The sequence below is a fragment of the Mastacembelus armatus genome, chromosome 19 (genome assembly GCF_900324485.2).
Source record: "Mastacembelus armatus chromosome 19, fMasArm1.2, whole genome shotgun sequence".
In the NCBI taxonomy this organism is placed as follows: domain Eukaryota; kingdom Metazoa; phylum Chordata; class Actinopteri; order Synbranchiformes; family Mastacembelidae; genus Mastacembelus; species Mastacembelus armatus.
In genome coordinates, this window is record NC_046651.1 from 9,587,014 (window position 1) to 9,612,041 (window position 25,028).

General features: G+C 41.1%; 2 protein-coding genes across 2 annotated transcripts in view; one reads left to right on the forward strand and one right to left on the reverse strand.

Moving 5' to 3' along the window:
* Nucleotides 1-2,258, forward strand: LOC113135310 (uncharacterized). The gene is made up of 6 exons (XM_026315227.2): nucleotides 1-103; nucleotides 186-337; nucleotides 970-1,063; nucleotides 1,232-1,391; nucleotides 1,630-1,782; nucleotides 1,979-2,258. Exons 2-6 carry the CDS (start codon nucleotides 213-215, stop codon nucleotides 2,158-2,160), a joined length of 714 nt encoding a protein of 237 aa, XP_026171012.1. The 5' UTR covers nucleotides 1-103; nucleotides 186-212; the 3' UTR covers nucleotides 2,161-2,258.
* A 4,953-nt stretch (nucleotides 2,259-7,211) lies between these two features.
* The window catches only part of rhbdl1 (rhomboid, veinlet-like 1 (Drosophila)), a 31,067-nt gene continuing 13,250 nt past the window's right edge, over nucleotides 7,212-25,028 (reverse strand). Inside the window, exons 3-8 of the mRNA XM_026315145.1 lie at nucleotides 23,747-23,971; nucleotides 22,689-22,837; nucleotides 22,476-22,588; nucleotides 11,223-11,323; nucleotides 9,232-9,292; nucleotides 7,212-7,836 (exon numbers count right to left, since the gene is read on the reverse strand). Of these exons, the coding sequence (XP_026170930.1) occupies nucleotides 7,565-7,836; nucleotides 9,232-9,292; nucleotides 11,223-11,323; nucleotides 22,476-22,588; nucleotides 22,689-22,837; nucleotides 23,747-23,971 (921 nt within the window). The 3' untranslated portion in view covers nucleotides 7,212-7,564. The remainder of the gene's footprint in view (nucleotides 7,837-9,231; nucleotides 9,293-11,222; nucleotides 11,324-22,475; nucleotides 22,589-22,688; nucleotides 22,838-23,746; nucleotides 23,972-25,028) is intronic.

Genomic DNA, 25,028 nt, shown 5'->3' on the forward strand with positions numbered 1-25,028 from the left:
CCGCAGCTCATAACGGAAGCATTACGATACTACTATTCATTCAAGAGTTTACTGGAGATTACTTACCTAAATTTGTTTTAAGTGTCTTCAAATGGATCTTAAGGTGACATCGGTGTGGTAATCATTAATACTTAATGACTTAAATAGTGTTACAGCGCATCAAGATAATGTTGGTCTCTTTGAAGGTGGTGGTGTGAGCCCTTTGTGCTGCCATGAGTGCTCTGTTTGCCTGTGAGGATCCAGCTACATGGAGGAGTGTGTATGAGAAGTACTGGGGTGTAGTGGAGGCCAAGGCCAAAGGCAAGACACCTGGAAAGCTGCTGAAGCTTGACAAGTGGTAATTCTTTCCCCCCTCTCAGCAGCAGTTACAAAACTACACTCACTTGTAGAAGCAACAGATGTACTAGCTCCTTTCTGTATTGAAATATGTCTAATCAGTCCTCTCTCTTCCTGTTGTCAGGTTGATTTTAACATAGTTGTCATGGTGTTATGCATCATGAATGTAAACAGAAAACCTAAATCACCACTCTCTGACTGCTTCTCGGTGCACTAGCACACAGTTTTTCAAGGTGCTTGGCAGGGAGGTTGTAACAAGCATCTGGGAGACCCTGCCACTGTTCTTCTGTGGATTTAGGGTGTCTCACTTTTATCTCTTCATGTAATCTCGGACTGACTCCACGATGACTCGATCAGTGCTCTGTGGGGGCTGCACCATCTGTTGCAGGACTCCTTGCACGTCTTGTTACTGAAAATAATTCTTTATGACTTGGGCTTGTTGTCATGTTGGAGACTGAATCAGATACTTCCCTGATGGTACTGTGTGATACAACAGTTTGCCTTAACATTTCTTAGACCCCCCCCATAGTCTAAAACCTCTGTATCTGTGGTTTTTAAGAAATAGAACAAATCTGTTATATCAATTTAGTTTGTTTAGTTTGCCTTGCTTTTAAGTAACTGATCTGTGATCAGGTACCAAGAAGAGCTGCCTACACTGATATCAAGTCGAAGTGACAAACATGTGACTCTGTCAGAGCTGGAGAAGCTGATGGAATGGAAACTCACTGTAAGTAGAGTCTAGGTGCTGAATCATAATAATTTCAAGAAACTTTAGCACACCCATGAAAAAGATTTTGGCTCTTTTGACATGAAGTATAACTTTAAAGTGGCAATAACAATAAAACTGCACTCAGTTCATTAATGTCCTTGAGTGGTCCTGCGTGCCTTTCTGCAGAGAGGGAAGTTCAGGCCGAGGTTGCAGCAGCTGGTGGCGTCCAACAGTGAGGATACTGTGGAGCAATGTTCCAGAAAGGCCTTCAGCCTCCTGCCTGACGTGCAGGCAGCGATTGCAGAGCTCAGCTCCCTGAAAGGGGTCGGCCCAGCCACTGCTTCAGGTTAGCAGCACGTCTCTGCTCTGTTTCTGAAGACAATGTATTGAATCTGCTGTCAGCAAACTGATAAAAGCTTTCACCCTGAGAAAATGCCTTTGTGATCCTGTTAAAGCACAAAAAGATTGCCTTCCCAATAAATGGACTGGGCAGCTGGGACTCCCTGCTCTCTGTCTGAATAGTTTGTATGCACTTCATGGCTACATTCAGCTTGGCTTGGGACTGACTGTCCATTTTGTTACAGCTGTATTGGCAGCAGGAGCTCCAGAACAAACTGCTTTCATGTCAGATGAAGCCATGGAGTGTGTACCAGGACTAAAGCCTATCCAATACACAGCCAAGCACTACGCTCTGTACCTGGCTAAGATGGTTGAGCAAACTGAAAAACTAAACAAAGGTGAGGTAATGATGTGGATATGAGAGTGGGTACATTACATCTGCATATGTTCTCTTTATATCTTGTGCTATGGCAGTGTAGTGTGCTGTATATCACCTCGTGTTCCCTTTATGTGTTGCCCCTGTACTTTTTCATGTATCTATAGCCTTGATATTCTGCGCTGATGCTATTCTCTGGCCTCCCCTCTCGTCCTCAGTGGATCCCCAGCAAGACTGGACCCCCCACAGGCTGGAGCTGTGTTTGTGGGCGTTGACCATAGCCACACAGCAGCAGCTCCCACTTCTAAAGGATGTCGACATGAAGGGCAGCAGCATCACAGAAAAGTGCTCGGACCCCGACACCGACCAGAGACCAAAAAAGAAACTGAAAACAAAATGAACATCACAGCTATTGTACAGTACATTTAACATTAAACCTGCTTTAATGTTTCTGAATCATTTCAGATTTTTCTAAAAATAAAAGCATTTATATAAGAACGTTTTAACTCATGCAGAGTCTGATTAAGGTTGTGTAAAAGCCTGATGTTTAAGGTTAGTTATGCAATAAATGTGAATAAATGTCATTAAGACCGAAAAGGAGCTAAAAGCAGTAAATTTTTGCCTTTTTTTTTGCTTATCAGCTATTTGATTGGTCATAGCAGTTCAATAAAAATGATGCTATGTTTAATCAGACCGAAAGAAAAGCAGTGGGATGTTGCCACAGTATTGTTCTTTATTCATATTGTTTCTAAATGAAATCAAAGTACAATGAACAGTACAAAATAAAACAAAATATATTCATATATATACAATATAAAATGTTTCCGTTCAGAACATTTAAAAAGTACAATAGATTGTGAAATAATTAATGAGGACTTTGATATAAATAATCCATACGTAAATTTAGTTTTCCTTTAGTTTCCTCATGACCGAGAGAAAAATAGCTTCTTCTGCTTTTTCTTTTTGTAAACGCTGTGTTGGTCCAACCTCTTGTCTGGTGTGAGAGATTGAACCTTGTAAGCTTGGCACCATTTTATCGATACAAGTAAGCAGCTCATGAAAAACTACCACAGCAGCACAGATATGACTTCTTTTTTTTTTTTTTTTTTTTAATTTTGCCATCAGAGGGAGATGACGTGCATTTTAATAAACCACCTGTGATACTTGCATGACTTCAAGTGGCTCAGGCAGTAGTTGTGAACATGAAAAAAAAAAAAAAAAAAGTCTGTACTAAAGCTAAAAACCAGGAAATCAAGACTTTAGTTTTGTTAGAAGCCAGAAAGTAAAAATGTTGAGTTTTTCATCAGTGGACAATATATCTGTGCTCTCATACGGACTGAAAAACAAACCTTATTCATGGTTGTTTTTTAGCTGTGGCAGACAAAACTTAATCCACATGAAAACCATTTCACGTTTAACACTGAAGACTCACATATTTTAGGTTGTGGAAATTTATCTGCAAACACTGGAATGCGAAGATGCAGATTTTTGACTGCACTGCAGTTTTGTGATTTTTAATCAAATATCTGTCGCTTTGGGGAGCTCAGTGTAAACATTTTAAAAATTCGAAACCGGCATTTCAGGTTTCAATGTCTTTACCAAAACTCTAAGAGTATAAATTTATGTCCTGGTGAGCATCCAATGACTCACAATACAGTTTCATCTGTGGAGCTACAGTCGCCTGCTTTACTTACACAGTCCTGCAGTGACAGTCACCCATATCTAAGCAGCAATAAACGCTGAGAAAAGGCAACCTGGCTGGCCTGTTGGCAAGCAGCAGTTTAGAGCAGCTACTGGATATACATTTGTTTGCACCTCAGCTTCTTTCTTGTATGGATTGTGTGCAGGATCACGTGGAATAAATCATATACAGCTAACAGCAAAGAAGCCTTTCTATCCTGTGCTCAGTCTTGGGCTTATATACTATAACAAGGCATTGGGCATAACAGCACAATGGATTGGCATAGGGAGGTAAAAAGCATCGAAGAATGATTATGGCAGTAGAAAATATGGCACACGACGACAACATGTCAGTTAACTATATTGTAATAGTGCAAAAAAGCCCACTTATGACACAGCAGTCAGCAAAATGGTTTTTGAATGGGACAAGCAGGGAAATGAAAAGCATTCTGGGTATAGTCTCATCAACGAAGGTTTATGTATCAGCAGGTTCTGCTCTAAATTGGCACTAACTTTCAAAGATCAGTTCGAACTGCGGTCATGCCAATAATCAGGGGGAAGGATGTGGATTACCCAAAGTGATGCATCACATGTTATTGATAGGCTGCTCATCCAGCCTTCCCTATACTGCTGAAAACAAATATGTCACTCAAAGACAGCAATTAAATTAACATCATGCAGCCTGTCAGATCCACTTATTAAAGAAAGATTTCCTGTTTATGCTCTGGCTCTGGGTTCGTGTGTATTCTCACAGCAGCCATGCATCATCCTGACACTGGGGGTGTTGTGATGTGAGCACGACAGGGAGGGGAAGAGCATTGAGGTTTTATGAAGAGTGCCGGCGCTGTTGTCTGGTGTTTCTGCTGTCCCTCACAAACCAAAACTGTCACATGCTGTCAGCCAGAGGATGAGAGTCAGGCCTCCTTCGCTCCTCTCCTTTAAGATGAGCCGCTGTCTGAGAGCAGGAGAGGCTTTTATCAGATAGGAGAAGACTTTTTCATTTTTTTTATATAAAGATGTGTTGGTGCTGTGGCTGGCTGAGGTTTAGGACCAGGAGATTTAGCTTACAGAAAAGTCATAAACTATTCTGAAAACTTTTCCCTCAGCTGGTTACTTAGGATACTCGCATTTCTTATTTTCTTTCCTGTTGATGATGATGCTATTTTCTGCTTTGTTCTGAAGAGATCTGAGTTAATAGCAAACAAAACACCGAACATTTCACTTTATATGAGAAAGAATTCAGCTGAGTATCATTTTTTGGGTTTTAGGGGCAACTAGAATTCACAAGCCTTCGATTTTAGTCCTGCATGTACTTCCAGGAGGGGTAATATTCACAGTTAATATGTTCTACAAAAAATAGCCATTTACTAGCCCTTTAAACAACCCTTTTGGGTTCCTATGAATCTTAAGTTAAAGAGGCATATTAACCTCCTCTCAGGCATCATCTTTATCTTCATTATAGGCTAACAGGGTATGTATACATTATTCATTATTTGCTAAACCAAGCAATAATTTTTCTTATATTTCTCAAGATTTTCCATCAAGGATACATTAGTACCATGTATTGGCTGATCTTTTCTGTTTTTAATATCCGAAAACGGCTTATTCTGGCTATTTCATACCGATTCCTTCATTTAACAGGGAGTTTTCTGTTACTACTGACAGTTTCATGTGGAAGCAAATGCTGAGGAGCATATTTATGACCTGCTATCAAAATTGGAAAATGCATATTTTTTTTCCCCCCAGACAGTCAGTGGACATTCAAATGAATTATTGATCGAATGACTGAAAAATGGAACATAGCATGAGTAAATGTAATTGCTATCCTTGCCTCAGCTTTCCAAAAGCTTGAATCGCTCTGGAGATAATATATGACAGAAGTCCTGTCCGTAATTTATTTGCAAAACAAGAGCTGCAGCGAGGCGTCCACACACTGCAGGGGAGAGTTGGGAAATGTGGGCACTTGCAAATTTAAGCTGCATCGACTGCAAACAATTTGACGAACAACTTGTAAAAATGAGTCCAGCTACATGAAAATGTTTGAGATAAACAGTCCAGGGTTTCACAGGCGTGTTCTTGCACAGTTTTTTTTTTTCTTCTTCACCTCTCATTTTGTTGAATATTCACAATAAAGAAATTATGTTTGATCACACCAAAACAAACAAACAAACAAACAAAAAAAAAAAAAAAAAAAAAAAGGTTGACAGAGGCTACCAATCAGCAGGTTTCAAACCAACAAACATTTTTAATCCCCTCTGAATTCCCCCTCTCTATTTAGTTCTCTCTATGGCTTATTTTGTAAAGCACTAAAGATTTATAAAATCAAGTGAGTGAGTCATCTGTGGTCGCCTAACAAACCCGGGGATTTTGCCTCAGACTATTTTTCAGAGGATCAAAGCCGTACAGGAGCTATCAGAAGAACAACAACCATAGCATTAATTTTGCACCATTGGAAACCGCTCTCATTTTCCCTCAAAAAGGAAAAAAAATACAAATAAATATATTCTTGGTTATGAACATACAATATACACATCCACTATCAAATGAAAAAACGGGGACAACTTAATAACACTCTTTTTTTCTTTATACGTACATTCCTTTACAAAAGTGTACAGTCCCTAAGAATGAGAAACTGAGGTATAGACTGCGCCTGACAGAGAAACCCCAATGCCCGGTGGGACACGAAGGTCAGAGGTCAGGTGATGACACATCCGCGCCCTCCCCAGTTCAGTCTGTCAGAGCGAGAACAGGCAGAGGCCAGTATGTGTGTATGTGTGTATGTGTGTTGTTCCTCTCTTCAGTTTGTCTGTGTCGACCTACAGAACCAGGCAGTGACTGATCTCAAAGAGGAGAAGTGTGTGTGTGTGTGTGTGTGTGTGTGTGTTCTTGTCTCGCTGAGAGCCACAGAGCATGACATGGCATATTTTACATGATGCGCCTAGCAAGTTGGCGGTTAACGTTTCACACAGCAACAGGAAGAGTTCACCTGCTGAAGTGATGACCATCCAAGAAACCGCAAATGTTGTTTTCTCCTAAACAACTTCTTTTTCCTTTTCTCTCCTGTCACACAGTAGCTTGGATTTCCCATCTCCACGTCCTGTCCTTGTTTTTTGTACTATGTTTCTGTATCCACAGTGTAGGTATCATGTCATGGAAATAATACAGAAAAACTGATGCCCTCCTGTTTGTAAGTGAAAATGACAGTGATGTCTCTAACCTCAGGATGCTCTTTGAGGATGTCAGAATCCAAATAAAATGTAAAACTTGTTCCTTCATTCCTCTTGCTCTCACTTTTTGATTTTGGATTGTTTGTGTTTTCGTGCCAGCAGTTTTGCTAAAAAAGCCACAGTGACTCCTACGAGTTACAAGCAGGAATGTGAAATTAAATATCAACCACCATATTTCATTGGTGCTTCTTTTCTATATTTCTATATTTCTATATTTCTTACTGAAATTCTTAAAAACCTTTCTCTGCAGATCTGATTTACAGGAAAAGGACTCTGCTTAAATGCCTTCACACAAAACAGTGAAACACTATTAGTTTGCAGCTGATGATCTCTGATGTTTATGAAAGACAGAATTTCTTCTAGCACTTTCCACACACTCCTACTCTTCTCCTCCCTTTAATTCCTTTTCACAAGAGGCACGTGGCATAAACTCAGATTCTTCTCACTTGAGGTCTTTACTTGTAGATGCACTCAAAGACACGACTGAGGATACAACTCTTCAAAAAGCCTCTGAAAAAAAAAAACAAAAAAAAACAACCCACTGGCTAAATGCTCACTGAAAGGTTGGCGCTGGTAATGTGGGTGAGGCTTCAATGTATATAAAAAGATATATTGCTCCTCAAAATGGATCTGAGGAACTTTCACCTGTACTTGTTGCTACTGTAATCCCTCTTTAATAAAAGAGATATATTTCTTTGATTTGCAAAGTATCTGTAAAAAAGAATTCTTGGTCAATTTTAGTTTTGAATGATTTCATATCATTTCATTTGGATCTAACTTGAGAGGAAATGGGTAAGTTAACTATGGCCAAAGGGGGAACCTTTGTTTGGAACAGGGTTTGAGTCAGTGTGTATGTGGAGGATGACCCAGGGGTGGGGATGAAGGGGGGGGCCATCATCAGGGAGGAGGTGGGATCTGCACCCCAAGGAGCTCATATGCGAAGATGTTCCAGAAGATGGCAAAGAGGAGGAAGGTGATGAAGGAGAAGACAATGACCCACCAGGAGCACTGCTTCTGCAGACTCTCCTCATAGCTGCGCAAGATCAGCAGCCCCATGCTGATGCCCACCACGGCCCCCGACAGGTGTGCCATAAAGCTGGGCTGGGGCCCCGAGGATGGCAGCGGCGGTGAGAAGCGAAGCCAGACGGCCCGGCCCACCTCTGAACTCACTGCGGGGATGGAAAAATGACAGAATCAGTGCGGAGAAATCTGCCCATGACTGGAGCTGTTTTTATAGTGTGCCTTAGAGGAATAGTATGACATTTGCTTTCAGACTGAGAGTTACACGTAAACACTGAAATAATTCTCATGTCTATATTATACTTATGAAGCTAGAGCCGGCTGCTTGGCCTAACTTAGCATAACACCCACCTACAACACCTCTGAGATTACCAGTTAACATATTATACCTAATTTACTCAGCACTGCTGGTAAACAGCCTTTTTAGCTTCAGACATCACCAGTTTAACTGTTATCCCCTACTTCTTGTCTTTGTGCTGTGCTAAGCTCATCATCTGCTGGCTGTAGCCTCATATTGAACAAACTGATAAGGCGAATGGTATCGGTCTTCTCATCTAACCTTTGCCACAAAGCAAATTTCCCCAAATATCGAACTATCCTTTTTTAACTAATCTAAGATACTTAATCTAATCCAGGATATAATTATCCTGTTAATTCTCAGTCAGCTAATCTGTATCTGAAAACACAGTTGAAGGATTTGTGAGATAAAGTTGTCTTCACAGCAGCGTGATATACTTTGAAATAAAGGTGAGATTTATGTTCATTCAATCTGTTTCCCTCAGAGAAAGAACAAGGTCTAGGACTTCTTACTTTATGTCAGTGCTTAGAGATGAGCCCCACTGTACATTGTTTTATCAAAGTCTACTTAGCGCCTGATCAGAAATAGATCTGTTGCTTGTTGATTCTCTTCCAAACTCACCTTAAATACTTGACACCAATGTCGCAGTTTATTTTGAAATGCTGTATCCCCTGTTTGTAAAACACTAAGGAGAGATTTAATGTTCAGGCAGAAACTCGCTGCTCTCACAGTTTGGGGGCGGCCGGCTCAGGACAGATGGAGGGAACATATTGCTCACTAATGAAAGTCACAGTGTATCGGCACTCATGTGGCGGAAAAGGACAAGTTGTATGAGTCAAATTCTTCCCAGACAAAGCAACATGTCCAATCAGGGAGCCTCTCTCTGAGCCATTAACTGTGACAACTTAAACAGCATGTCTGTCTCAGCTTTAAGAGGTTTTAAAACCACATTCAGGCAATAAACACTGTTTTTATGCTATGTTACGTTATTATTATGAATTAGTATGAGAACAGCTGTACAGACATTACATTTGCTGAAAACACACACACACACACACACACTCCGGCGCACTGAGCGATGGGGTTTTGGAGTCGAACGGGATTCAAACCCAGAAACTTCTTGCTGTGAGGCAACAGTGCTAAACACCCATCCACCGTGCCAACCCAATGAAACTATAAATTCAACATAAATAGCAACAGCAGGAAGAGGAGCGCAGAGCTCTGATAGTAAAACTGCAGAACTTACTGCAAACGAGCGCCAGGATCATGCGGAGCAGCTTGTACGGACAGCGCATCCCTGCCCAGTTCTGCAACACAGAGCGAAAGTGTCTCGTCAGCGCAAACAATCACGACACAATATTAACAGTCTGGCAAGAGACACTTCACTTTCTGTCCTCTGTACATATTTAAACCAGAGAGAAAGACAATCCATAATGGATATGGATTGTCTTTAGGAGAGGACGCAGCACTTACACAAGACAGAGATGTGATTATACACCTGGCTGCTCTCCACTTACTAGTTCCAACCCAGTGGCACTCTATTAATTAGGGCTAAGATAATTTAACAGAAGGAGTGAATCGGCCAATAAATAGTCCTTGTGATTCTTCTGGGATAAAAGAACTGTGGCACCCTGACTTAGAATAACACATTTACTCCCCAAGAGGAATAACCGCACCAGTCGTATCCCTCCTCACCTCCCTGACTGTGGAAATATGCCCCAGTGCCAGTTTTTCTCCTGTTTTCTCACCTCAGAAAAAGAAATGATGGCTGCCATGCAAAATTCAAGAGCAATATATAAATAAAAGCCTGCTGTGTTTGAAACAGAAGAAGCAGTCACAATATTTTCTACAAATAAATGATTAATATCATGGAGCAGAGAGGTCAGCACAGTAGTACAGAGGAGGCGGTCTGAGCTGGCTGCGATTTGACGTCGCTGCTTCCTGATGGAGGCTGATTTGCTTTGACGTGCCTCCACTCTCTCAGGATAAAGGCGATCTTTAACCAAAGGACAGCCGATCCATTTTGTCTGTTACAGACCTTGTTATCAAACTGCTGACAGAGAAATGGAGAGTTGCTGTGAGGAGCAGAGGATCATTGAGAGAAAGAGGGATTCTGCTCAGGAAGGCATAAATATAAAAAACTCTTTCAAAATATCAAGATGTAGCAGGAAAGATTTAAGTACAATGTCTGACGTTTGTGCAGTGTATGGGTTCAAGATGAATTCTGACAAGCTGCATCCACAGCAGTTCTTGAAACTTCACTGAAACTAAAAATGTCTTTTGAGGGAACCGGTGCTTGATGGGAATTTATTGGGCCACAACCAGAAGAGTTTTAAGATCTTCTTAAAAAAACAAAACAACAACAATAACAACAACAAAAAAAAGACATATAATAAAACTAATACGTGCCTCAAGGGATTTCCCCAACAAGTGTCCCAGAGCAAATAAACTGTCCGTTATCTGCCATGAGCACAAGGTTTTACAGTTACACAGGCGCTGCTATAGGCCCGACAGTGCACTTTGATTTCTATCCCTGCTGGCATCTCTGCCGCCCACAGTGAACAGCGACATTAGTTAAAGTGATTCGTCAGATGTAACACCGCCTCGAGAGTTGAGGAGAATGCAGAATGCGATTCACATAGAGACCTTGTGACAGAAACATACACAAATACTGAGGGGGGGGGGGGGGGGGGGGGGGGGGGGGGCTTCCTGCAGCATCTAGGACATTCATTGCCTGCTTTTTCAGTCTGCACAAACAAACACAGCCTAAATAATTAATGTAAGAGTGTGAAATGCCAGTTCCCATGAGATTCATTGATAAAGATGAGGAGAATGGGGAAAAAAAGGAAAAGTTCAGCAATATGTGATGTGAAAAGGGTCCTTTGGGTATGTTTCTCATCAACAACCTTCAGCTGGAGCTTCTTCATTTTTGCTGACGGCTAGATAAGAGGTCACCTGGTCTCGAGGATATGCAATGGCATTCTTTCAAAAACTGCTGCGCAGTGAGAAGTGTTTATCACAAAGATGTGATCTTAGTGCAGCAGGAAAAAAAAACCCTTCAGCTAGCATCTGCTGGCAAATAAAAAAAAAAAAGGTTTAAACTAGAAGGACCACAGTGAAGTCCGGGACCATGTGGTGGTCTATCTTGCTCACAAGATGTGGACGATTGACATTTCATCTCTATTGAAAGCTGTTTTCAGACCTAACAATAAAGATGATGATGATGATGGGAGTTACCATGACAACGTTGGCCAGATGCGCCGAGCACAGAGCGTAGACCCCCCCAGACCCTCCCACCACTGGAGCACGCATGTCGGTGATGGACACTGTCAGAGAGCCTGCAGAGAGAAACGGAGAGACAGATTAGACATATTAGAAGTATAGATGTAAGAGGGGAGCACAGGCAATGCAGACGTGTGTGTGTGTGTGTGTGTGTGTGTGTTGTGAGGAAGAGAGAGAGCAAAGGACAGTATTTTAGAACAGGGGAAAAAAAAGGGATAGTCAGATTACTCATCACGCAGCAGCACAAGTCACCTTCCTCCGAGCGTTTCTCTAAAGACCTCTTTGTTAAAATGACCCTGTGTTTACAGGGGCTATGTTACATCAGCTGACCTTCATGTGCACTTTTCTTTCACATCCAGAATACATGAGACACACACACACACACACACACACACACACACACACACACACACACACTCTCCTGTCCTGAACAAAATTGTGCAGGCTTTCCATGTATGTTAGCAGTCTGTTCCAACTGCAGCCGACTAATTATATTACAACAATAAAGAATACAAATGAAATATTTCTAATTGGATTTTCATTCAGGATGCTTCTATTAAAAAAAGACCAGAAAACCTTGCTGAAGAGGATGATGTCCAATTTGTGAGCTTTAAAAAAGTCTAATCTAGGATATGTAGATATGGACCGAAGCCAAATGTGCTATTTAAAAAGACACTTATGATGTGAAAGGTACAGTGGTAGTCACGGTGGTGACGAGGAGGTGAAGATTTACCGCACACATTACTGCAACGCGTAGTGATTGCACACTTATACTGCTACATAAAATACTGAGGTTTACTGTGCTCAGAGACCTGTACATACTCGTGATACTCTAGTTTTTAAACAATCATTTGGCGTTGAAGTCTTGAACTCTCTGTCCATGTTAAACACCCTTGATATAGGTGTTTTCAATTACTCTGGTTAATCAGCCCTGTGGTCAGGTCAAACTCAGGTGCAGCTGTTTTTAAAACTGCATGATGCCACTAAACGCTACAATAATGACATAATTTGTCCGGCCCCTAGAGATGCAGTTGAGGAAGCTGTCAATCAAGTACAATCAGACAACCCACTACTAGCATGAAATCCATGAGTGGTATCAACCTTCTCATCTGTCTTTCTATGCAACAAAATGAGCTTTTTTTGAATATTTCCCAAAATGTGTTGTCTCTTGCTGAAGTGCCCAGATTAATGTTATGTAAATGAACTTCATATAGCCAGAAGCCGCTCTTTTTCAAGTGTTGAAGGTATATGGAGGTATGAGTGAAGCAGGGTGCACCTGCATTCACCAAACGAAACAGGTTGCAGTGACTCCATGAAGTAGGACAGAATTCCAAGCAGGAGAAATCACAGTGGCACTTGCTTGTGAGGACAGCGTCAGCCGCTGTTAATTATGCAAATGAGCTGATAAGGGAAGCGGAGAGGGCTGATAAAACAAAACAGCGTCTTTTTAATCACAGTTGGGGTTTGCTGGAGCTGTGATCTCAGATCTATAATGCATGTTGTAACATTCATATTCTGTGTTTGCGTGCGCGCAGTGTGAGGCCGCACAAAGTAAACATAGTCTTAAAGAACGCCTTGTCAGCCCGCAGTGGCAGTGATGATCACGGAAAGACAGATGGTAATCAGAGAGCGTTCCAGAGTCATTCATCTCTCAGCGCTCCGACACCTATGGACTATTTCACTTAGATTTATGGGGCATATGAAGGTTGGTGCTTCCGCTAAAGATTTAAGGAGATTCACACTGCCCCATTTTTAGTAGTTCCACGAAATTGCAATTACACAGTGTAGCATACAGTATGTGGTCTCTGATCTCTTCAAAGTAAAGGAAAAATTGAATTGAGCAACTTCAGCAACATCAACATCTGAGTTTCTCTTTTAGTGTTTCCCCAAGCTTCAAAACTTTCTGCAATTAATTTCATTACTTCAGTGCCTCAGAGTTTGGAAATAAATTGATGAAATATTTTGGGGATCTTGGGTTTTAGTCTTACACTGGGCTTCAATACAATTAAATTATACAATTATGAGAATTTATTATACAGTTTTATCAGTGTGACTGAAACACATTTTCTTCTATTCAAGACCAGCAAAATCCCTGCAAGCAATGCACTTTTCAAATGCTATAGGTCAATGACAAAAACTTGCCTGCAGTAACAAAAGCTCTCAACACAACATTAATATGTTAACACCTAATCAAGTTAATATGGAAGAGGTTTTATCAAATAGCTGGATTCAACCCAACCAGTGAGCCCTTTCACATTACACATAGTAACTAGTTGCCAATGTAAGAATATTTATTAGAGTAGTTTCAGGAGTAGTGGGCTGTTTGGCTACCAATCCAGACCACATCCTCGTAACAGACACGTCAGCGATGTGACGGCACCATCTGTGGGTGAGGAAGAGAAGACAACCTGAGACCTACGGCTCACAGGAAGAGACAGGCTCCACAGGGAGGATACAAACTGCTCTCTCCTCCTGCTCGCTCTGCTTTGGAGAAAGGCTCCAAAATACAGTCTGAATATTAAACAGACCTGTCATGTGGGCTCCAGTGCTTAAGGGGGATTTAAGATTTAGGATTCTTGCACTCAGCTGAGTTGAGACGTGAGGTGTACGATTATTTCAGTGCTGAGCTGACACATTCCATCGAATGCACAGATTATTTATTGTTGCCTTCCTGAAGTCATCATCAGCATCCCCAAACCCCTATGAGAGCTTGCAACATCCACAAATGCACTGCAGTACAGACAGTAAAAACGATGTACTCTACACAGACTGTACATCAACTGTTCACTCAGGGCTACACTCCATCTACTCTATAATCCCCAATGCGGCTCGCAGAACTAAGTCTCTTTGTTAAACCAAACTTGCTACACCATTACTGTTACTCCAGGCTACCCTTAAGCTGTGGGTCAACTTTGCATTTTCCAGTCTCTCTGGGACAAGGTGCACTCAGGGGATGGTAAGCTGATCTGAGGCCAGAGTCTGACAGTGCCTGAGGTTGTGCTGCTGTGTAAACACTCCAGTGGAGGATGTGCCAGATCACAGTAAATGATGCAATAAAAAAAAAAAAAAAAAATCCAGTCTGGAAATATGGTGGATCATACCTGTCTTCTTCCTAGAGTTTGTATACATGAGACTATTTATAGCAAATCATGAGTCATTAGAGAAACGTGGCTAATGGACATGTTCAATAGTCAAATTTTGTTGAATGGACATTTTTATCTAAATAGCTGCAGTTATTTAAAATATCTGAAATTAGCTAACCTGTGATTGAATATACAGCGTATCATCTTCTTGTGCTTTCTATTAAAAATGAAGCATTCATGTGTATTTTGGCTGGTTTAGATCTTGTAATCAGATATTTGGCCAAAATCTCCTTGAGGTATTTGAGACAAACCTATATTTGTAAAACCATTCAACATTAAGGGTAAACCAATACGTGCCTGAGAACATTAACATGCACTGAGATGCATTTTTTGGTTGGCAAGCCAATAAATAACTTGGGAGAGGACTATTAAAGGACAATGAGTCTTTGTTTATTCCGGTGATTTAGTCAGTGTGGGTACAAAAAAATTTGGCACCCCAGTGCTGTGCTTTAAGTCTTTTAGTCATTTATTTTGTCATGTTTTATTGTGGGATATGAGAAGAGGATTTTTTGTTGGGTCCATTGGGGACACATTTTTGTGCCAGCCTGCTCTCATTAAGAAGTAAAATATTTCAATGGAAAACCAGATCTTTGCCTGGAGCTAACAGGACTGAGGGAATCCTCCACTCGCTGATATTGTGGGATTCTTGCCGTGTTCGTCAGTCGCCTCAGACAGATCTATACCATATGCATTAAATCTTGTGGCCCTGTGCAGAGATGTGCTGTAGTCAGCACTCCTGTAGTCACAGGGCTGCCTCTGCTGGCTAATAAACCAGGGAAATGCCTGATCAGATTTATTTACTAAGCACAAATAAGGAGAGACGGAGACTGATGGCGAGTGGGTGCATGAGGCACGGCGACACGCTAAAGGTGCAATCATGCATTCAGAGCTACAGATGTTTATTCTCTGTGTGTGTTTGTCATGTTTTAACTACTCTGCTGCCCAATTACAGGAAAACTAAGCTAATTATGATTAAACTTCTGCTTTAGTGATTTTCTCACTCAATACATTAAGTAATAGAAAAAATAAAAGCACCAGTGCACAAAATACCTGCATTGTGAAAATCAGGTTATTACCATTTGCATTAAAATAAGCTTGCTTTTAGTCAAAAAGCAGAGTACATTGGACAGCAGATTCTGTGTTTTCTTGTTCTAAAAGCTGGTTTAAAATGCAAATAGAGTTGCTGTCAGAGCAACAAGTCCCAAATTTGCTAAATATGTACCACCAAGGAGCTGGCCCATGTAAAAGCTTTTTGATAAAGATGCCTAAAATTTGTTTATTTGATTTTTTATGAACTGTGACATGCACTCAGTAGGAGACTTTGAAGATATTACTAATTATAGCACCACTTTCATATAGCATGTATCAAATATAGGCCTAAATATATATTGTATCAAGTGCCATTTAGGACTGGCAATCATCTTAAAGCCTGTTTCACCTATAATAGACCTGTCAGACCAGGGGAGCTCTGTTAAACACATTTTCCACCCGGGAAGTAGATGGACACCTCTATGTCATCCAGACAGAGAGAGATAAAGGAAATATCACCTTTTCTACTGACGCTCCCCTTCAAGAGGAGCAGTTTGACTTGCAATCAGTCAATCCAATCTAACATCTTCATCTGTCTCCTCGTGCCCCGGTGAAGAGCGAGTCGGAGGGGATGAAAACCCTCAGACGATGTGAAGAGAAAGACAATGTCTATAAAATTTTACTTATCTGCAGCATCAAGCTGTGGAAAAGCATCCAAACTGTCAGCATCATCATCATCATCATCATCATCATAGCAACAAAACACTACACACCTGTTCACCTGCACTGCAGATAGCGCAGATCACAAGACGAACAACTTCAGTGAGAGAAACAGCATAAATCAGGACCTCGTGTCTGCATATACCAAAGAACAAAAAACAACAACAAGCAAGGAAACACAGCACCATTCCAGTGCTGCTGATGCTAAACTCTGCCCTGGAGGAAACAGACAATTCATCAATTTTCACAGCGTGCCAAGATGGCCACTGTAAACACACCTCGCCCTTGGCTTCCTTAGAGATTGATTGTGGTTTTTTTTTTTTCTAACAGTTTTCTGTCATGTCCAAATTTGCCACGTGGGGGGAAAATATGATAATATTTATGCTACCCTAGAGCCCAGGGGGCATCAGGAAAAATCAATCATCTCCACAAGTCACATCATCAGAGCTGTTGAGAGGTGAACACTCTCAGCACAACACAGCACCAGCAGTCAGGCAAAAGTATTATCATTGCTGATCTGAGTAGGTGTGTGCATATTAGCATGGCAATGATGGAGGAGAGAGCAACAAAATTTAGAAATTAGTGAGAGTCCATTGTTTTAGCTATGAGAATAGCTGGAATGCAGCACAACCAAAATGGTTATCGCTCACCTCTGCTTTTCATCTAACAAACACAATGGCCAACCTTGAATGGAAATTACTAAAATCCTTTCAACATCTCAATGAAAAACAGCATGAAATCACTTCCTTGGCTCAAGGTTATAAAGCCACAGTGATGTCTACAGGGAGCACGATGTGCTTCTTCCTTGGGAAACCTTGAAACTAACCAGCAAAGTAAATAAATGGAATATAAAGTGAGCAGAGAAATAGCCTCCTTTTTAACTCAACAGACTGCCTGAGAAATACTGCTGTCCTGGTTGGGCTTTGCACAGTCGATGCAAAAAGACAGCCATAAACACAGAGGGCTCGCTCCACACAAATTGGACACCTTCAATGAAGGTGCATTACGGTAGAAATATTCATCATCCTCTGTGGTGTTATCAGTGGGGCTGCAGGGGGTGGTGGTAGAGGAAGTACGATCGGTGTCACCAAGGAAGAGTTGACTATGGGGTGGAATGGGGGGTGGAGGGGGTGTGGGAATTATCATAATCAGGTTGGCAGGCTCTGCGACGCACCAAGGTCACCCTGCATTCTCAGTGCTCAGTTCAGCTCAGGAGAGTACATCCAGAAACACAGGATCAGACGCCTCAACGCTATATGCACCACGTCAGAGTATGTGTGTAGTTTTCTGCAGCTAACGTTGTCTAAAAAGACAACTCTATCCTTACATGCCAGCAATGATGCACAGTCACGGCCACGCATTGCACCAACAGGCCTTCAAATTAAGCGCAAGCAGGAAATAATTGGTATTCGCCTGGAAATAACAAAGCAATGACAATTCCACAGCTCTCACAGTCCCACCAGTGCCCTCTGCTTTCTACAATCACCACTAGATTCACCTCCAGTCAATCAAATCAGTGTGTAGCTACAAACCTTCACACTAGCTCTTGAAGTGAGTCAGAGCCAAAGTCAGAGGCAGATTTATCAAGCGTTCTGTTTTCTGATGCTTCCTCTCCTGTTTTGTTCTCTCTTGTCTCCCCCTCTTTACCTAAGTTTGGTTGCTGATGCAGCGTGAAGGTTTATCAGACTCGAAACACTCGTATTTTACTAACAGAAAACTCTCATGACTGTCTGCTACTTTAAACACAATCACATTTTTTTATATGCTTTTAAGTAGTATGTTTGATCACATGAAACCCTGTGTGTAGCACAGTGTAGGCAGCCTAATCCATAATGTACTTCAATTTACTGTTCATTAATTTAATCCAGTTCAGCTTCCTACAAAGCTTTATGGATTAGACTATAAAGTATCAAAAGATCTAGTTTTATTTAGCATTTAATAAACCACTCAACGGTATCTTAACTCACCATCCACTTACTGGCTTCTCCTGAGCTCAGAGAAACAGAGAAAGACTAAAATGTGCAGGAAGCTCTGGACAAAGGCAGTAAATTCACTCAAATTAAGTGTTTTTTTTTTTTTGTCAAACTGCTGTTTTTCCAAGCTCAGGAATGAACTTTTATGCTCTTATCACAAAGTATTGTCTATCAAGAGATGTTTTAAAGAAAACCATTAAAATCTTTAAAACTTTACTTTTTCCTATTAAAATTTAGTCAACTGTTAATAAAACCTAAAGTCTCAGTTGAGTTTATAGTTTTTAATCCAGCAGATTCCACCTCAGAGTTGTACTTTCAGACCTCCTGGATTTCCATGGAAAAACAAAACTTGTCTCACTCAAACATCAGCAAAATGCATAACGGATAAAGTCATCCTTGGCCACGCACCAAGTCCCATTCTCTATTCACTGGCAGCCGAAACAATCATATTTACCCTCACTAGATATGAGCGGTCTGCTTTTAAAAAGCATCAATCAGTTATATAACAGGAATGTGGAAACCGTAGTGCAGCCTGAAGACCTGCAGCCATTTAGAAACAGAATAGGCTTTTAATAGCATGAGCGAGACTATAATCAGGCTTAATTAGGAACGACTATACAGCGAGTCTCACGGCCACAGCAGAAAGCTGACACCACCAGCGTCCTGCCTGAAATCAGAACATTAATCAACTGCTGAAGGATTAAACATTACATGTTAGTTGGCGTGGTGCTTTTAAGTAATGACAGTATAAACCAGCTTGCAACAATGAGGTTAAACTGACACGCCGCCATCTATCACATTTCCATTACAATTTCCCAACAGGCCGCAAACGACATCAGGCCACATGATTCTTCCTCCTCCTGACTGAGGACATTAATAATCAGTGTGTGCACACACTAGCTGGCAGAGAATATATTCTGTGTTAGCAGCGTAATCCAGAAATGCCAAAGTGAAATTCCTCAAACTGTATTTTAATACAGTTGCATGAATGTACTAGCAGGTCTTTGTCACGGGCAGCATGTTAGAGTGACTGTGCCACATTTACACGTGGTGGGAAAGTAATAAGAGAGATACATTAGGAGCACCATTTTGTGAATCTTTATTCAGACACAAGACAGTAAAATTAATCAGAACTGGGAACATTTGAAATCCAAGTCGAAGCCGTTTCTGCAGAACAATCATCTCGGAGCCAGGTGTGATGAGGTGTGCTCTTTTATGGTAATTGTGCAATAATATTTATTTTCTTTTTATTACTTGTTTAGTTCATTTGCATAGGTATTTTATTGGATTTTGAATGCATTTTTATTGCACTGTGCATATATCTTTATTTTTTAATAAAAGCCCATCTAGGGACTAGGAGTACAAATTAAAATGTTATGAATTTGTGGCATCAGTAAATACGCTGTCTTTATGTGTCTGTCCTCATTCAAATAGACAACAAATAAATAAACTGAAACAAATCCCATTAAAATATATATTTCTGAATATCATTCTTCATGGTCACATGTACGACGCATGATGACGTCTCAGTGATAACTAAAATATGCAATCAGGAGCTGTTTCTGTGTACGGAAAGAGAGTTACATTTACATTTAATGTGTTCATGTTTCTCAAAAGTCTGATGATTCAAAGTTTTCTGTTGGACTGAGGTTTGCAGAATTGACTTTGACAGGCAACAAAGAGCAGAAAAAGCATCATAGCACCAAATACCAATACACAAACCTCACCAACACACTGACAATTGAGTTGAGCGGGACTGAGTGAACCTCAAGTCTGCTATTTTGAGAGGCTGCTGGAAAATTTGGGTTGTCTCAAGTATAAGGTCTTAGTGGAGGCAGACACCCTGAGGCTCACACAGAGCTATGAAGGAAAACACGGTGTGCTGGCACCTGTTGTTGATCATTGCGACTCAATGATTTAGATTCATCTCATCAATATCGTCTGAACTTGAAGTGGGGGCTCTTGATCCAGTGTTAGTGCGGCACAGCCGTGAAGGATTACTGAGTGGATGCGAAACGAACAGGAACAAGGTTCAGATCCTGAAAATAATTACAGCGTTGTTCCTTGTGTCAGAACACATCCAAGGAGAGAAAGTACAATGTCATACTTTATTTTCTGAGGGTGCACTACAACACAGGAGCAGTGCAATGGAGTGAAGATCAGCCCATATCTAAGATTTATATTGTAGCGTATGTAACACCATCTCACTTACACAGATGAAATCCTTTGTGAAACGAATGTATATTTCCTTTTAAATTGAAATATTTCGCTGCTGAGATGCATGCACAGACTGAGGCCTCTTTAAGAAGCATGCAAGAGCAGATAGCAACATCTGACAATACTGAGCACTGATATGATACAGCCACTGGCATCAGAATGTGGAGGAAGCACCGAGCAATTTCTAATATCCACAAGCAATCAGTCGTTTACTAAGACTGAAGGCATAACGGCAAAATACAAAGTGTGAAGCAGGGAAACACCACACTGACAGAACACATCCCTTATCCCCATAATCATTTATTTTTCCAAGTTAATTTGCTGGTCAAACCAAAAAAAAAAACTACACAGATCAAACTGAGACCGACTAATTAGAAAAACCAAAAATGAACATATGGTTTCTCAGTGTTTTAAGTAGAAACCATGTAGCCTTTTTAATTCAGGTCCCTAAAACTCAAACTCACTAGAAATTCACAACAATTTGAACATCACAAAGAAGATTTTTTTTATATTGGCTTTTTTAAAATGTAGAGGCCATCCAGCAGTCAACAACCATCCTCTGCTCCAGTGTGTTGCACCAACAGAGAGAGTGTGTTTTGAAAAGCTCCTGCTGTGTCCCACAGCCCAGGTGGTGGCCTTTGTCTGGCCTCTCACCTGGAGGGAGCAGTGCTGCCTGTCTGCTCTCAGCTGAGCAGGGTTGTCTTGTCTCGTCATTAACCCAGAGACCCCCCTACAGATGCGACCTAAACTCCAAACACATACACACAGCGTCCCAGTGCACTTCTAACCTGCTTTCTAATGGACCACTTTCTAAAAGATCCCAACATGTGTGCCAGCAGAGCTCCAATTTCTAACTCCGTCAATCAAGTTGTTCATCATCCTGAGGCCGTGGGACAGCTCAGCTCTTCCTCGCTGTTTAGGACAGGAATTCAGTTTTTTCAAATCGTTTTTTTCCCCCTAATTTTTCAGACTGAAGAACTAGAACTCATGAACTGTGATGCTAATTGTGATAACGCTGATCATATCACATGGAAATTTAAATTTAGTGAAATTCAAACTGAATCCCACACAGATTGACTCCAGGCAACAGGAGGTACAAATGTCACCATGTACGATCTAGTCACATCCTTCTCCTCCTTTTTGATTCAGGCCGCAACTTAAATCTCCAAATAGTGTCTCGAACTGCACTTAGACTTATCCCCTACAGAGAAACCCTGCATTACTCTCCCACTTTTCCTCCTCTAAGTCCAGTGCTCGCCCGCCTGCTCTTTCTCTGTCATCACTGCTGAAATAAATCAAAGCTACAATAATTCATGAGTGTTAAGAGTGTGTGTGCATGTGAGAGGGTCTGATTTTCACAGAGCACAACGGGTTCTGAGTAGCTTTAACTCCATTTTACTACAGTAATTACAGAGAGAGGTTAGGAAAAGGAAAAATGAAAAATTGGATTTTTAATTACATAACGCCATATGAATGACTGAACATAACTCTATATGAATGAGGCTGTTGCGCTAAACAGGAACAAAATAATGGTCGGTAAGAAATTTCCAAGTTCCAAGATAGAAATAGTTTCCATTGAAGATGAAAGGGCAGGAGATTTATGCGACAGTGTTGACAGGACTTCTGCAAATACACATAAACAGCAAAAACTGAAGTGAGGACCCACATCGTGCAATCAGTACAGATTTAAAATTTCCCATCTCCACTCTGGCTTTGAAGAGGATGAAATTTAATGAGGTTTCTTGTCAACAAAAAGTGACCTCTGCAGTGCGACCTCTGTGCGCCGTGAGTCAGCCCGCTGTATTTAGTTTGGTGGCCTGCATTTCTTTTAAAAGGGTGGAACCACCAGCTGGCTCGGGTTCACTAAAACTGTCAAACAGCAGCAGTGGTTCCATTTCACAGTGATTTTCTTTCACTGCACCCCCCACACACGCATCCAGTATAAGCATGCTGTTTGCAAACATATTGCTGTTGTTTTGTTCAAAAGTACTGCAGCAATGTCAAAAGCCTTATTATTAATAATGTACAGTAAAAAAAAAAAAAAAAAAACGGAAATCTTGCAGCACCCTGGGGCTGGTCTGACCGCATTCCACAGATTATGAAATATAATTTTAAAAGACACTCACCAGCCAGCACCCCAGCCATGTAAAGGAGACTTATTCGTAAGATGCCATGGACCATCTCCAGAGGAACGCCAATCATCAGCTGTAGTAAAGCATTGAACCCCAGCTGCTCCAAACTGAGGAGCAAAAACAAGAAGATCACAGCATCAACTGTTTGTTGCTCCTAAACCTCAGATTTGAATTTAACCAGTGGTAAGCGGTGGTTCATAAACGTACCCGACATGCATGAACATGTAGCTGAAGAAGCGCCACACTTGTGCACGGTGACCGGGATGGTAGACCAGGGGGCTTTTCATGAAGTCAGGCTGATAGGTCTGCAGTACCCACTTGTTTAGCATGATGCCATAGCACATGAAGACGATAATCTGCAACACAGACATGACACCAGACTGTTCTTGCTGACACGTTACACTCTCCTTCTGCAGACTGCTGGTACAAAAGGTGGAAACTGCCCTGTAAAACAAAACCATGTGTGTTATAAAAGACATGAGTGTTCTTTTATTTTCTGTGTTCCTCAGCTGATGCTTAATGGACCATTTCTGCCACCACAGAAACCCCCCCCCCCCAAAAAAAACAGCACATCTGGTCCATTCCCATTAATTTCTTTTCATAGAATAATGAGTCATTGTCTCTGTGAATTAAAATTAATGTGAACTGTTATTATCACATTCTCATTGTCATTACAGATCCATTCAGTACCACTTGGATGCATTAAAAGAGCACTTGGCTTTCTTTCGTAAGAATTATAATGATTTCAGGGAAAATTAGAAAGTTTTGTGCAGACGCTGTATGTTATTTTTCCCAGTTAATCCCAAACTATTCAAACATGAACTCTGATGGCTTTTGTGCTTGTTTCTCCCCCCCCCAAATGAACATAATAGGTCAGTTAATGTCCCTGTGGTGGCCAGTGTGCTTACTGACCTGGTTTCCAAGTTCCAAAATCAGTGAAAGAAAAAAAAAATCCCTGCAGCAGGCTGACAGAGGGACAGCGTTAAGTGCACCCACTAACCCCCTGACTCTCAAATGGGTTACCAGCTCATATCGAGCTCACAGTAAAAGCATGTGATCAAAGGCAGACAATCTTTTTAGTGGCTCTGTAGGTTAGTAGGCCACAAAATAATGGGTTTCGTAGAATGTTTTAAGAATTTCTGAATAAACTGGAGAGGTAGTGGTATATATCTGTAGAACTACAAAACATACATGTCATTGTGTGACTGGCACAAGGTTTTTCTCATGAACTACCAAACCCCAAGTTGGTAACGTCATCCCCTAACCTGGACGATGGTGACAATGGCGATGAAGACGGGCGGTGGACACAGGCGGTTCTGGTGGAAGTACCAGCGCCGGTCTGTCTCGCAGGGAAGGATCTCGTAGGCCACGTAGCGAACAAAGCGTTTGTACAGACCCAGCCCCGTCTCGTCCAGCAGGATCTCCCTTTGCAGCGTGCGGCGGCCATTGGCGATGGCTCGACGGAAACTGCTGGAGCGTTTGCTGCTCATCTGAGGAAATAAAAGAAATACATACATGCATTACTCTTCAAAGAAACATAAACAAAGCTGAGAGATGAGAAGATCAGTGTCCTCTGACGCCTGAAAGAACAGATGAGAAACGGTATTTTTCAGCAGACAGTTTTTGGATTCATTTGCTGTGTTTGTGTTTTTGCTGCTTGGCGGCTTAATGTCTTATTTGTAATAAACTTGTCTCGAGTCATTTTTACGAGCATCGCTGTCAGCAGCTGGGGGACACACCTTACTAGGATGAACAGATCTAATCATCGCCTGCCGCTGCTGAATTTCTCATCTTAGCAATTAAATCCATAACTTTCTTCACACTAAGTGGATCAAACATCAGTAAAGGAGGATAGCTTCTATCCATATAATCTGAGAGAAGCTCATCAGTGTGACTAATCATCCTGGATGGGGATAAGCCGACATTTATAAAAGTACTGATTTCACAAGGGATAGCTTGACAGTTTATATAATGTTTTTATGTAAGTCCTACTTCTATCATTAAATAGTCAGGGGAAAGGGTGATGACACTTTATCTTTTAGGAAGTTTTTGGTTGTTCTGACATTGTTCAGTAAAGCTTCCCTCTTGCTACTCAAACTAAATTACTGTTTCTTGCACACTGCTGCAACCAGTTGGCATTTTCTAGTGTTTTTTTTTTTTTTTTTTTACCTTTCATTTCATGCTTTTTTTTTTTACATGTGCTGACTTTTGGTAAAAGTAGTGTCTATATGAATGTGGTAATTATATGTAGTCTTTATCCTCATATATCTAAGCAGCAGTAAAAAAATAAATAAATAAAAGAACTAATATAATGATTCATGAGTAAATGACTGACAATCACGTTTTTGCCACAGGAGAGAGGACAGGACTATGGCTGAAGATCTCAGCTGATAAGAAACTTGAATAATGTATAAGTGGGGTTTCATTTAGTCAAAATGTAAGTGTGGCTGCTGGCAGATTTGATTGCAGCTCAGACATCATCACAAATGGGCTGTTGAAGTGATTTTGCCCTTGAAAAGCAAAATCTTTGTTAAGAGAGAAAGTGTG

Coding starts and splice junctions, on each gene's coding strand:
- LOC113135310 (XM_026315227.2), top strand. CDS start 213: ATGAGTGCTCTGTTTGCCTGTGAGGATCCAGCTACATGGAGGAGTGTG. Junction 1,064..1,231: donor TGATGGAATGGAAACTCACT/GTAAGTAGAGTC, acceptor GCCTTTCTGCAG/AGAGGGAAGTTCAGGCCGAG. Junction 1,783..1,978: donor AACTGAAAAACTAAACAAAG/GTGAGGTAATGA, acceptor TCTCGTCCTCAG/TGGATCCCCAGCAAGACTGG.